Source organism: Lynx canadensis, chromosome A1 (assembly GCF_007474595.2).
Source record: "Lynx canadensis isolate LIC74 chromosome A1, mLynCan4.pri.v2, whole genome shotgun sequence".
NCBI classification, from domain to species: Eukaryota; Metazoa; Chordata; class Mammalia; order Carnivora; family Felidae; genus Lynx; species Lynx canadensis.
The window spans coordinates 91773585-91787499 of record NC_044303.2 but is presented as its reverse complement, the minus strand read 5'-3'; the positions used below and the strand labels follow the sequence as shown (position 1 = coordinate 91787499).

General features: G+C 50.7%; 1 protein-coding gene across 1 annotated transcript in view; it reads right to left on the bottom strand.

Moving 5' to 3' along the window:
- The window catches only part of COL23A1 (collagen type XXIII alpha 1 chain), a 351726-nt gene extending 338770 nt beyond the window's left edge, over nt 1-12956 (bottom strand). Inside the window, 2 exon segments of the mRNA XM_030316438.1 lie at nt 12668-12749; nt 12751-12956. Of these exon segments, the coding sequence (XP_030172298.1) occupies nt 12668-12749; nt 12751-12956 (288 nt within the window).
- Between the last annotated feature and the right edge of the window lie 959 nt (nt 12957-13915).

Genomic DNA, 13915 nt, shown 5'->3' with positions numbered 1-13915 from the left:
GCCTTCCCACACAATGGCAGGTCTTCTCCAGTGACGCCAGGTCACTGAGCCAGGCCCTGCCACAATCCCCACACTGAGGTCACCTGCTTTCGCTGACCCTGACCTCTTGGTCTTGTCCACAGGGAATGCCTACAGTTTACCCTGGCATGTCATCTGATTAGACATTTTTCTGGGCTGCCTTGTGTCTTTCCAGAGTCCATATGTTGAGGTCCTAACCTTAATAGCTCAGAATGTGACTGTATTTGGAGACACAATGTTTAAAGAGGTGATTAAGGGGTGCCTGGTGGCTCAGTCAGTTAAGATTCCCACTCTTAATTTCGGCTCAGGTTATGATCTCACAATTCACTGACAGTGCAAGAGGCTGCTTGGGATTCTCTCTCCCTGTCTCTCTCTGCCCCTCCTCCACTCATGCTCTCCCTCTCCCTCTCTCTCTCTCAAAATAAGCAAACCTTAAAGAGGTGATTAAGTCAAAAGGAGGTCACTAAGGTGGGCCCTAATCCAATGTGACTGACAGCCTTAATAGAAGAGGAGATTAGGACACTGACACATAGAGGGGAGACAGTGTGAGGACACAGCAAGGGCACAGCCATCTGTAAGCCAAGGAGAGGCATGGGGGAAGCCAATCCAGCCAACACCTTGACCTCTGGCTTCCAGACTCCAGAACTGTGAGGAAATAAATCTCTGTGGTTTACACCCCCCTTGACTGGGGTACTTTGTAAAGGCAGCCTGAGCAGACAAGGACAGATGGGGTCTCCCGAAGCCCACCCCACCCCGCCTGCCGCCTATAGGGATGGATGGGCAAGGAGGCATCTTGGAGGAAGGGGAGGCTCAAAGGACATGGAGGCCTGACCGCAGAGCTGAGTGAGGTGCTTTCTCCTCATGGGCCCACAGGCCATAGGAGGCATTGAGGGTTGATGGGGAGAGAACCGAACTCCACTGAGAATATCTAGGAAGTGGACAAGAAGAATGAGGAGTGGCCAGGCCTGCCCGAGGCACAGAGGGACAGGACCCAGACAGACAAAGCATTTCCAGAAGGGCCAGGTGCTAAAGGAAGGGGACAGAAGAAAGCCCATGAAGAAATGATCACAGGACCAGCCAGCTGGGTAGAGGCATCTTCTTCCAGCTTGTTCCCTGGAAGCCAGGCCTAGGTGTGAGCCTCACGACAGGCACAAGGAGGAGGAGGAACCATCCCCAGGAAGGGCCCTGGCACTGGATGTTAATGAACAGTCCTGGCAGCCACCCACCATCAGGATAAGCAAGGCAGGGTGTGGATAGGGGGTGACGTGACTTCTCACTCATGTCGTAGGAAGTGAGTATCACGTCATCCTCAGGGAAAGAGTGAAGCAGACACTGTCCCCCTTTTCCTTTTATAAAAATTTTTTTAAGTTTACTTATTTTTGAGAAAGAGAGAAAGAGAGAGAGAGCACAAACGTGCGAGCCGGAGAGGGGCAGAGAGAGAGGAAGACAAAGGATCTGACATGGGCTCTGTGCTGACAGCAGTGAACCCCATGCAGGGCTTGAACTCACAAACCGTGAAATCATGAAGTCATGAGATCATGAGATCTGAGACCAAGTCGGACACTTACCTATTAAGCTATCCAGACACCCCTGTCACCCTTTTTCCAGAGGAGGAAGTGGAGGTTTGGAAAAGCCAACTCATTGGTCTCCAAGGCACTGCAGTCAGTTGATTTTATTTTTTAATTTTTTTTACATGTTTTTATTTATTTTTGAGAGAGAGACAGAGTGTGAGCTGGGGAGGGGCAGAGAGAGAGGGGGAGACACAGAATCAGAAGCAGGTTCCAGGCTCTGAGCTGTCAGCACAAAGCCTGATGTGGGACTCGAACTTGTGAACCATGAGATCATGACCTGGGCCAAAGTCAGATGCTCAACCGACTGAGCCACCCAGGTGTCCCAACTGCAGCCAGTTTACAGGCATCTCCAGACTCAGACCCAGATCTCACAACTCTGGAGCCCACGGCTTGAGCTGTGAGGGTCCAGTTAAAGGGGCTTTCAGGAGGACCTGAGTGGGACAACCTCTGTGGTGCATATGTGCACACGCACACCCACGTGTATGCACACATAAGCATTCACATACACACGCATGCATGTGTGCACAGACATGCATGCACGCAAAGGCAGGCACTCACGTGTGTGCACACTCACATGTGTGCACCCTTGCTTTCATGTGCATGTGTACACCCTTGTGCCCTCCAGCCCTCACAGTGGCTTGCCCTCATAGTCCACATACTCCAGCCCAATTGCCAGATGAACTTGCCCTTCACTGGACTAAGCTACACCACGCAGCTGAAAAGGAGACGCCATGGATGGCCATCGCCATCCCCCAGAAAGGACCGTGAAATGAATGGACAGACTGCGCGTTTTGTGTGATAGTCCTATTGGGAGGCCCGAAGCAGAGGAGGTTTTAAACTGTCCTCTAAAACCCCCAGAAATCACTATAATTGTTTTATGACTTGTTTCACAACTCAAAGTTGGAGGCATAGTCAGTTTTAGAAGCTGAAATTACCCATTTGAAAGCACTTCCCTTCCTTCCCGATTTTGTGGCTACATCAAAAAAAAAAAAAAAAAAAAAAAAAAAAACTAAAGATTTTCTCATTTACCAATGTGACTTAAAGCAGATGTGTGTGGGGCCTCTAATCCATCAGGTTAATCACGAGCATTTGGGGGTGGTTCGTGCCATATTGCACAACCACATGAACAGACTTATTATTTAAAAACGAATTTATTAGGTGTTTGGGGCCCTTCTGCAATGAAAAATCCATATACTAATTTTCGTGAATAATTACGTTTTGATTTTGGTCATCAAATGGGAAATTTTTTTGTTTAAATGAAAAAATCTCATTCTGCTTAAATGAGAAACTGGAAGGAGAAAAAAAGTGGGAATTATGAAGCCAATTCAGTCCTTGCTTTCCTTTAGGAATGAAGTCATTTCCCATCATTGACTGAGAGACTGATGTAAGTTAATACCTTTTTCACTTCTGTCTGGCCTCCCTTGGATGGTGGGATCTCAGCGTTAATTAAAAGGACCATGGGACCTCCTCTTCAATTAGCAAACAGACATACACACTCCTTCTGGATTCAGCCACAGAAAGCCTTCTAATAAGAACAGCCAGTTTCAGGATGTATATGACGTCTGGAACACTTTGGATCATATCAGCTCATTTAATCCCCACGGAAACCTTGTGAGGCAAATATTATAATCCCCTGTTTAATAGACGGGCAAACAGAGGTTTAGGAAACCAGTCATTTACCTGAAAGTAACACAGCTGGGAAATGGCAGAGCGGGGATACAACCCGGGTCTACCTAAAGTGAAAGTCTTCCCCCCCACCCTACAAATAAGTCATGTATGGAGGATGTCTACACTGGCAGAAAAAGTTGCTACTGAACCAAACTCAATTAGTGCTGCCACAGAGTTTGCCATGAGGCTGCGGAAAGGACCCAGGACTTGGGTGCAGACAAACGCTGCCACCTGAGGCCAGTCGCTACCCCTTCTGGAAGGGGTGAAGTGCCCCCCTGACAGGGGGGTGGGGACTGAGATGGGGCTGTTAACAAATGTTGTAAGGGCGGGGCTCCTGGGTGGCTCAGTCGTTAAGCATCTGACTCTTGACCTTAGCTCAGGTCACGATGTCACGGTTGTGCGTGGAGCCCTGCATCCGGCTCTGTGCTGACATGTGGGGCCTGCTGGGGATTCTCTCTCTCTCTCCCTCTCTCTCTGCCCCTCCCTTGCTCTCAAGCTCTTTCTCTCTCTCAAAATAAGTAACTTAATTTTTTTTTTTTTTTAATTTTTTTTTTCCACGTTATTTATTTTTGGGACAGAGAGAGACAGAGCATGAACGGGGGAGGGGCAGAGAGAGAGGGAGACACAGAATGGGAAACAGGCTCCAGGCTCTGAGCCGTCAGCCCAGAGCCTGACGCGGGGCTCGAACTCACGGACCGCGAGATCGTGACCTGGCTGAAGTCGGACGCTTAACCGACTGCGCCACCCAGGCGCCCCAAGTAACTTAATTTTAAAAAAAAGAAAAACCGTGAGGACTTACATGTGAACACTTCTGCCCAGGCTATCCACAAGAGAGGCACTCGGTCATTTCCCCTATAGCCTCTAGGAGCACCCTGACGGGTCTTTCTTTAAAACTACATCTGCAAACCTATTTTTTTCTCCCAATGATTCGTGCTTAGTCCTGAAATATGTTTCCGGACATGCTGAAGGGATGTTTTCTGAGTGCCTGTGTCAACAATTAAAGATTAATCCTGATCCTCCACATGGAGAAAATCGAACGGGGAAGGAGCTGAAGGTCGTGTGTGGCCTCCAGACAGCACTCCCCAAACCGAATTACATTTGTTCACAGAATTAGAAAGAACTCATGCAGACTGAGCGCAGTACCTGGCTTGGCTAAATGCTGCTCAAGAAAGGGGTCTGCACCAAACCAAAAAAATGAGCCTAATTATCAGATGAAATCTTCAGTTTTCAAAATTGCCCTTTGCTTTCAACAACAACAAATCCAACTGAAAATTTAAAAATTCAACCAGGGGCGCCCAGGTGGCTCACTCAATCAAGTGTCCAGCTCTTGATCTCAGCTCAGGTGTTGATCTCAGGGTGCTGAGTTCAAGCCCCGAATTTGGCTCTCTGCTAGGCATGAAGCCTATTTAAAACAAACAAACAAAAAAATGTTTCTTTCAACCAAAAGATAGATTGAATCCACTTTGCCCATCATAAAACTTGAAACATGACTTCACAAGGGTACAGGTTTGGAATACCACAGGAGGATAAATGTGGATTGCCTGGACAAATTTGGATAATCTAAAATCAAAACAAAAAGCAAAGCCCTAAAGATGTTCTTCCTTAGGCAGTTACTTACACCCTAAAGAATAACACAAGTAAGAAACTTGCCCCATGAAACCACTGGCTACACTGTATTCTGTGCCAACAAAAATGTGGGGGAGGCCTCAATTCTCTGTGTTGATAGAAAGATGCAGATTCTGGGGTGCCTGGGGGGGTCAGTGTGTTGAGCGGGGGACTCTCCATTTCAGCCCAGGTCATCATCTCATGGTTCATGTGATAGAGCCCCACGTTAGGCTGTGCGCTGAGCATGCAGCCTGCTTGAGATTCTGTCTCCCTCTGCCCCTATTCCCCACTCATACTCTCTCTCCAAAATGAAAACAAAGGGGTGCCTGGATGGCTCGGTCAGTTGGGCGTCCGACTTTGACTCAGGTCGTGATCTCACGGTTGGTGAGTTCGAGCCCCACATCAGGCTCTGTGCTGACAGCTCAGAGCCTGGAGCCTGCTTCGGCTTCTTTGTCTCCCTCTCTCTCTGCCCCTTCCCCACTTGTGCTCTCTTTCTCTCAAAAATAGATAAACATAAAATGAAAAAAAATATATACTAAAAAAAAGAAATATGCAGATTCCATTGACAGGATCAGACGCAGTTGTGAAACATGACCATAACGATTGTGCAGCACCTAGAAAATGTTTTTGAAGTTTTTGTTTGTTTTTGGGAGACAGAGACAGCAAGGGTGGGGGAGGGGCAGAGAGAGAGAGAGAGAGAGAGAGAGAGAGAGAGAGAATCCCAAGCAGCCTCTGCACTGTCAGCACTAGAGCCCAACATAGGGCTCAAACCCATGAAACCGGGAGATCATGACCTGAACCGAAAACCGAGAGTCGGATGCTTAACCGACGGAGCCACCCGGGGGCCCACCTGGAAAAATGTTGATACAAGACTGAAATATATACAAGCAATGTACAAATGGGACACACTCTGTGGTTAGCATTGGGTAGGTGTAAATCTGTCCCAGGATAAGGATTATGCAAAAAGTTAAATAGTTCTTGTTTAAGGTTGTGGGATTATCAATAACATTAATCATGTTAAATCAACATACTCTTTGGTTATTTTATTTATTTATTTTTTAAAGGGGCGCCTGGGTGGCTTGGTCGGTTATGCGTCCGACTTCAGCCCAGGTCATGATCTCACGGTCCGTGAGTTCAAGCCCCGCGTCGGGCTCTGTGCTGACAGCTCAGAGCCTGGAGCCTGTTTCAGATTCTGTGTCTCCCTCTCTCTCTGCCCCTCCCCTGTTCATGCTCTGTCTGTCTCTGTCTCAAAAATAAATAAACGTTAAAAAAATATTTAAAAAAGAAAAGGAGGAAAAGGAAGGGTAGCCAAGCTGGCAAGCTGTTTCTCTACACTGGGTATAACATCCTATATAAGGAAGTGGCCATAATTCAGCAGCCATGGGAGTTGGAGAGCCAAGGGGCAAAGACAAAAAGGTCTACACCTGCCCTGCAAAGAGCAGGTTTGTAAGAACTCTATTTCCCAGCAACACCTATCAATGACTCATGGTGGGAGTTAGAATTAATCAGGGAGAAGGGAGAAATGTGTAGAAAGCTGGTGAAGGAGAAAGCTACTCTGAAGGTACAGGATTATATCAAAGCCCTGTGCGGCCCTGGAGGTGACAGACAGGGGACGGGGTGCCCAGAGTTCACCCCCTATCTCGTGTTGAAACCTAATCCCCAATGTGATGGTATTAGGAAGTGGGGCCTTTGGGACATGATTAGGACTTAGTGCCCTTATTAAAGGGACCTCAGGGGTGTCTGGGTAGCTCAGTCAGTTGAGCATCCAACTCTTGATCTCGGCTCAGGTCATGATCTCATGGATCTGTGAGTTCAAGCTCGGTGTCAGGCTCTGTGCTAACAGCACAGAGCCTGCTTGGGATTCTCTCTCTCCTCCTTTTCCTCTGCCCCTACCCACTCCCCCTCTCTCTCAATAAATAAATAAATAAACGTTAAAAAAAAAGAGAGAGAGAGAGAACTCAGAGAGCTCCCTTGTCCCTTCTGCTGTGTGAAGACACAGTGAAGACAGCCACCTGTGAACGAGGAAACAAGGGCCCCCACCAGACACTGGATCTTCCAGGGCCTTAATCTTGCACTTCCAGCCTCCAGAACTGTGAGAAAGAAATGTTTGTTTTTAAGCCACTCAGTCCACGGTATTTTGTTATGGCAGCTGGAACAGTCTGAGACAGTGGCCTTCTGACTCCTCATCCAGAGCCTTTCCTCTCCCAAACTGAGGCCCACAAAGCCACCATGGCACATGGTGCCAGGCAAGGCTGTGGCAACCTCCTAGCTGATAAATTCCCTTTTTAACTTAAGCCAGTCGGAGGCAGGGTCGTGTCACACTGCCATGTGAAGGGGCAAGAATCCAAAGACACGTAGAAAGGCTGGATGAGGATGATGCTTGGTGAGGGTAAAAGGGCCATCCTGCCCTGGGGACCACGGTTATAATGGCACACACTCTGGAAGGGAATTTGGGGGCCACGGTGACATACGGCTGCTGAGAAAAGCCAAGGAGACCCATGGCAGTGGGGTAAGGGAGGACAAAGAGGAGAGCTGTTGGGGCACATCTAATGGATACAGGGCTCCATACACAATTTGGGGTGTACTGATCTCCCTGTCCTCGGAACAACCTCTTCCATCTACTGCACGGTGACAGAGGTATCCTCTCCCCTGTGTAAGCTGTGGTGCAGGAAAAGTTGGGAAGCAGAGACTGAAAATGCCTTCCCAGCATGGAGGCCACCCCAGCCAGTCACTCTGGGGTCAAAATGGCATCCACCGAAGGGTTAAAGACCATAAGCACCAAAGAATGGGGTTGTGCCAGAGAGAATTCATGAACACGCCAACCTTGACTTTGACTGTGGCTGGAGGCAGAGCTGGAGACTGAGGGAAACTGAAATTTTGTGGCTGTGGAGTGTCCCCAAAGGAGGTATGGTTATGAAAACTGGTAGGCCAGTGGAGGACCGTTGCCCCCCACCCAAACCCTCCTCTGGGGTAACATTCTACAGCACCCACCTGACACGGTTGGTTGCTCCCCAAAACATTCCCTGTCTTCCTTCCTAACAAAACCACAATTCTGTAATAGTGGCAATGTGCCCAGCCTGTGCCTGGGGAGAAATCAAGATTGGCCGAAGCTGAGGTGCCTGGGAGGCTCAGTCGTTTAAGTGTCTGACTCTTGATTTCGGCTCAGATCATGATCTCATTCATGAGTTCGAGCCCCACATCAGGTTCTGGGCTGATGGTGCTGAGCCTGCTTGGGATTGTTTCTCTCTGCCCCTGCCAACACGCTCTCTCAAATAAACTTTAAAAAAAAAAAAAAAAAAAAAACATTGGCCACTCCTGTGGCAACCCCATTACCCTTGCCAGTGAAAGGATGATGGCAGTCATGGGCCTTGGCTCTGGTTGGTGGGCCACACTGGAAGTCTTCTGAGAGGTACTGGGAGCTTCCCTGCTCTGACTCAAACAAAAGAGAAAGCCTACTGAGAAGATGACTCTTTTTCCTGCTCCCTTCTCTTCTACCTTGGTTACTCTTGTGTGAAGACATATGGTTGGAGCTGCAGCAGCCATCTTGACACCATGAGGAAAAGCCAAGACAATGAATGGCAAACACTGACCTGGCCCCCACCGGTGGCCAAGTCATCGAACTAACTCGGGAACTAACTTCTGGGCATCTCTGGTTATGCAAGGTAATCCAATGACCGAGTTTTTTAAGCGACCACCCTCAAATATTCTGTTACCATCAAGAAGCACACTTACAGACTAACACTTTCCTCTCTCTTATTTGCTTGTCAATACAGAGGTTGTTGTGACCCTTAGAAACGAGGGAGCTGAGGGGCGCCTAGGTGGCTCAGTCGGTTAAGTGTCTGACTTGGGCGCAGGTCATGATCTCGTGGTTCGTGAGTTCAAGCCCCGCATCGGACTCTGTGCTGACAGCTCAGAGCCTGAAACCTGCTTTGGATTCTGTCTCCCTCTCTCTCTCTTAAAACTAAACATTAAAAAAAAGTTTAAAAAAGAAAAGAGGGAGTGGCCACCCAGGAAGATGCAGAGGTTAGAGGACACAGCTAGTAAAATGGCACGACTGAAACTCTTCTCTGCCTGCTGGTATCATTCAGTTTACAGACTGCCCAACTTCAGGAGCTGTGCCGCAAATCTTCAAAACCAGAACGTCGAGGTCCGATTCAAACATTTCCAAAATATGTTTGCGAAAGAAATGCCCCCGACGGTTGGCTCGCTCCAAGCACGTTGCTGTTTTATAAAGTTCTCCCAAATTGTTCCCCCACCTCCACCAGAAAGAAAAAGAATGAATAGAGAAAGTGAGCCTGCCAGGAAGTCACTGGGAAGAAATTTTGAGTTTGAGAGCCAGGAAATGTCAAGGAAACAAACGTAGCTATGATGGGACTCTTCATCTCCTGTTGTGCTAGGGGATTCAAAAACTGGATCTTTATTCAAGTGTGCCCCACAGAGCGGTCCCGACAAAGTGACAGGCTGCCACAGAGGCCGAAAAAGCTACATGTGATTCTGGGTTTTACGGTAATTTAACCAATACGTATAGTCGTTGATGGTAGGAAAGGAAATTGAATTTACCCAGAGTCTCTGGTTTTTCTTGTTTTCAAACTGATTGGTCTGGACAATGGAGGACCGGGAGCCAACAATAAATCCACTGTAAGCTGGAAATGGTCTCCTCTGAATACAACTAAATATTTCTTTAATCCTTCCATTAAATTTGTTACTGTAGTATGAAAGCTATTTTATTTACTCTAAAATTCAGGCTGTTGTAATGCTGTAATTATAGGTGTAACCAATGGGGGGTTGGTGACTTAGCCCATTTAAGGCACATTTAATAGCATAATATCAGATGCTTGTTTTCCATTGAATATCTTTGGGTCATAATGAAGATACTATCGTTAATGACTTTTATGTTCTGAAAACCATTTCTTTCATTTTGTACCATGGGAAGGCTCTTTAATAATCCCATGTTAACATGAATATTCCCTTTTTTGCAGCTTCTGTATCTACATTATCAGGCACATCAGCCAGTCCCAACAAAGTTATGTCACAGCTCTGTTCCCAAGGGAACAAAGACATCGGGTCGCATATTAACAGCGGCTTTGTTGGCTTATTTTTAAATATTTTTTCCCTGACATTAAAGTTGTGTGTGGTTGGCAAGGATTTCTCTTCCTCGGTTTGGATGTGGTTTCTGCCTCCGAAACTCTGAAAACAAGCTTGTTGATAAAGGACGAGCTGCAGGCACCCTCGCATACATACCGACTTCAGCACAGGCTTCACTGAAAACAAACCAGAACCAAAAACCACGTTCAAGGTCCAAACGCTCTTTCCTTAAGAGATTTGCAGTTCGATATTTCTTTGCCCTTCATATCTAACGGTTCCAAAAAGTATCTTCACATCTACTTATTCATTTATGTTTATTTTTGAGAGAGAGATAGAGCGTGAGTGGGGGGAGGGGCAGAGACAGAGGGAGACACAGAATCCGAAGCAGGCTCTAGGCTCTGAGCTGTCAGCACAGAGCCCGACGCGGGACTCGAACCCACGGACCGTGAGATCATGACCTGAGCTGAAGTCGGACGCTTAACCGACTGAGCCACCCAGGTGCCCCCACATCTATTTAAAGCCAATTACCAACTCTTCATTATGTGCCTCCCTCATCTCAGCGAGGGGGTGTAGGTGTTGCCCACCAGGCTGTGGACATTTCCCAGCTGGTGACGTTTGTGAGAAGAATGGCTTTTGGGCAGGAACAGACGGATATCCTAGGAAAGAGATGCCCTCCCACAGGGGACCCCCAAACAGCCAGAAGCCCAACTCCAAGTGCATTCATGCCACGGCATCTCTGACAGTCCACCAGCCAGTCTGTGCTCCAAACACATGCACTTTAACTCAAACCTAACCAAACCAAGCATACTTTCACATACATCCTATGCTAACGCCAGCCTGCTGAACGGTATGGCCAACTTCAAGTGCAAATCCCAGGATGTGAAATATTCCCTTTGCCTTTCTAAATCAAGAGCAGAGAGACTGAGAGAGACAGAGACCAACAGAGATAAAGTTCTGCCCAGTAACTACTAGCCCAAGCACTACAGTCCCACCCAGGTAATATCGGTGCCACTGGAGGGAGCAGGATGAAGCCACTGCCTTCTGTCCCCTCAGATCCTTAATCCTCAGAGTTTAGGATTGCGAATCCACACTTTTCAGCTGGGGTTGCTTTGTCAGGACATCTGCCCTGTCCCCATTGCCATTAACATGGACACAAATTTATTGGCTGCTTGTACCAGGACTTCTGATTTTACTCAATCAGGCCTCCCAGTTTATTTTTCCTAAGAGGGGCCTCCTAGGGGAGAGAACAGCTCCGGTTACTGCACTTACAGATAGAAATTTTACTGGCCCTCCATCAATCAAGTCAACACCCCGGTCTCTAGGGATTTGCCAAAAGATAATGGGCTGTAATTACGAAAACCTTCACCACCAGTTGCCAGTTCCGAAGTCTGCGAGCACGTTCAAGGCAATAATAGGAAATCAATTCATGAAGCAGCAGTTCTGCCCAAACCATGCTGGAGGAGACAGAAGGCTGGCTTCAATGGAAGGGGCTTAAGAAACAGGTAGGGTGGACTAGGTGTGGTCCAGCCTTCTCCCATTCCCCAAAAGATTCCGAAGGAACTCCCTCAAAGGACACGCAGCTCAATGCATTAATGAAGATCACAGCCAGCACGGTTTTAGGGGGAATTGGTAGCAGCAGGCCTGGCCTTCCTCTCCCCTACCTTGAAACACCTGGGGATTTTCAGGATACAGTGAAGGATGCCCCTCTGGGCACTAGACTTGGGATCCACGTCTCCCAGGAGGAAGAGGGTGGCTCAGGCCACGGAGGTGAGCTCATCCGGGGGACCCCTGGCCAGCCACCCGCCTGTCTTCATTTCTACCAGGTCGGGCACTGGTGGGTGCACGAACGTGGAGATTTTGATGCACACGACGGATGAGGGTGTTGAGGCCACAGCAGCACCTTCATAGAAGTGTCGCAGAGCTCCTTCGGACCAGCTTCCAACAAGGGCAAGGAAACTCAGGATGTAGCTGCATTCCCCAGTGGCATCGCTTAAAAGCAGAAACCGGGTGTTTAATTCCCTCCTCCTACCAAGCCGAGGCGGCTGTCGCCTCAGGTTTCCGGGGCACTGAGTACGCATTTAAGAGCCCCAGAACACAGCATCTCCAGAATGGAGCTGCTCGGAAACAAACCTTTCTGGGAGAAGGTGTACATGGAAGGTCCGGCTGACCGGAACCCTCCAAGGGCCCTGGCCCTCGGTCCGTCTAAGGATTCCCTCCACCGGGGCCGCCACTTCTCCGAGTACAGCAGCATCGGGACAGTGGCCGCCACCCGAGACGAGTCACCCACCAGGCACTTCCCACACGAGCCTGGTCATTAGCCCGGCACAGAAGAGGATCCAGGCGCTCACCTCCGGCGGGAAGCGACGGGTCTGAGCGCACACCCCCGTGGACAATCGCCCCCCACCCCCGCCCAGGGTCTGTCACGATTTCTAAGACCAGTGGTCTTTCCTCTCTCTCCCTCCACACTACTCGCTCCCGAAACAGCCCTTCTGGCTCGCGTTTCCTGCGGCCGCTGCGCCCTGCAACGTGACCCTGCGGCCAGGAGTCGGAGGCGGCAGGACCCCCTCGTGGGACCGGCACCCCCAGCCAGACGCGCAGGCTGCCGGGAGGGACTCACGCACGCAGGGCAGGCGACCGCTCCTCGGGGAGAGACGGCCGCGGTGCCCGCGCCCCGGGCGCACAGACGCTCCCCTGCCGCACGCGCGCCCCGCGCCCCTCACCTCGTGCAGCAGGCGCTCCAGGTGCGGCTCGGCCCAGGCGGCCAGGTCGCCCGGCGGCCCCCCGCGCCGCAGCAGATCCCGCTTCCTCGAGCGCCGCCACCCGGCCCTGCAGCGCGGCCGCCTGGGCGCCCAGCAGCAGGCAGGCGGCCGCCGAGCCCACAGAGAGCAGCAGGCACAGCGCGCTCACCGCCCAGGCCCCGGCCGTCGTCGCGGGGTGCCCCCCGCCGACGCAGCCGCCCGCCGGGCCGCCCTTACGCGCGTCGCCGCCGGCGCGCTGGCCCGGGCTCATGGCGCGCTCGTCGCGCGTGGGTCTCCGAGGGGGCGGTGCGCAGCCGCGGGTGCGGGCCCGCGCGCGGGGAGCAGGCGGGAGAGTCCGAGGCACGAGGTCGGCCGCGCGCGGGGCTCGGCCTCGGGGCAGCAGCGGCTCGCGGTGCGCCCCCCACTCCGCCGCCAGCTCCCCACAGCGGCCACTTTGGGCAGTTTCCTCTATGCAAATAGATCCTACCAGAAAAGGAGCCGGGACCCACCCAGGGGAGGAGCGGCCCGGCCGGCTCCGCGCGCCGAGGGGCGGGGGGGAAGGGAGCTGGCTCTTCCGAGCCCCCCGCGCGCGCCCGGCGGACCCCCGGCGCAGCGCGCACCTCCACCTCACCTGTCCCGGGCGCCCAGCTGCAACCCCACTGCCGCGCGCGCACCTCCGGTACTCCCCAGCCCGAGGTCCCTTGCGGTCCCCAGAGGTCTGCGGTGCGTCCGGAGACTCAGAGCGCCTTCTGCAGCCCACCTCTGGCCCGAGCATCGTTCGTGCCTGGGGCAATGCCGCTAAAACTTGTGAATTAACCTTTCTGACACTTTTTTAAAAGTTCAGAACTTCAAACCCCGTGGAACTTTGTGAATCGGTCCTGGATGGTGCCTTAGCGCCGCTCCGTGGCCGAAAACGACCACTGCGCAATCACACTGAGAGACGCAGTCAAGGTTGCGCTTTTGCCCAGCAGAAACATACCTCTCAGAATCTTAGTGCTGTCACCATTTATTAGGTGCCAGGTGTGTGGTGCTGGTGGCAGAAATTGTAAGACCTTGTTCCTGACCTAGAGAAGGTGTTCGTTTGAGAAAATTGATCAATGGAGAAGATGGGGAAAGACTTTTGTGTCCAACTTTTGTGCCGGCGATGGCTTCATTCTGTAGCGGAAGCACAATTTGGCCAAAAATAAGCCGGTATGCACCACACTCAGCCTATACTACGATTCTGCTGCA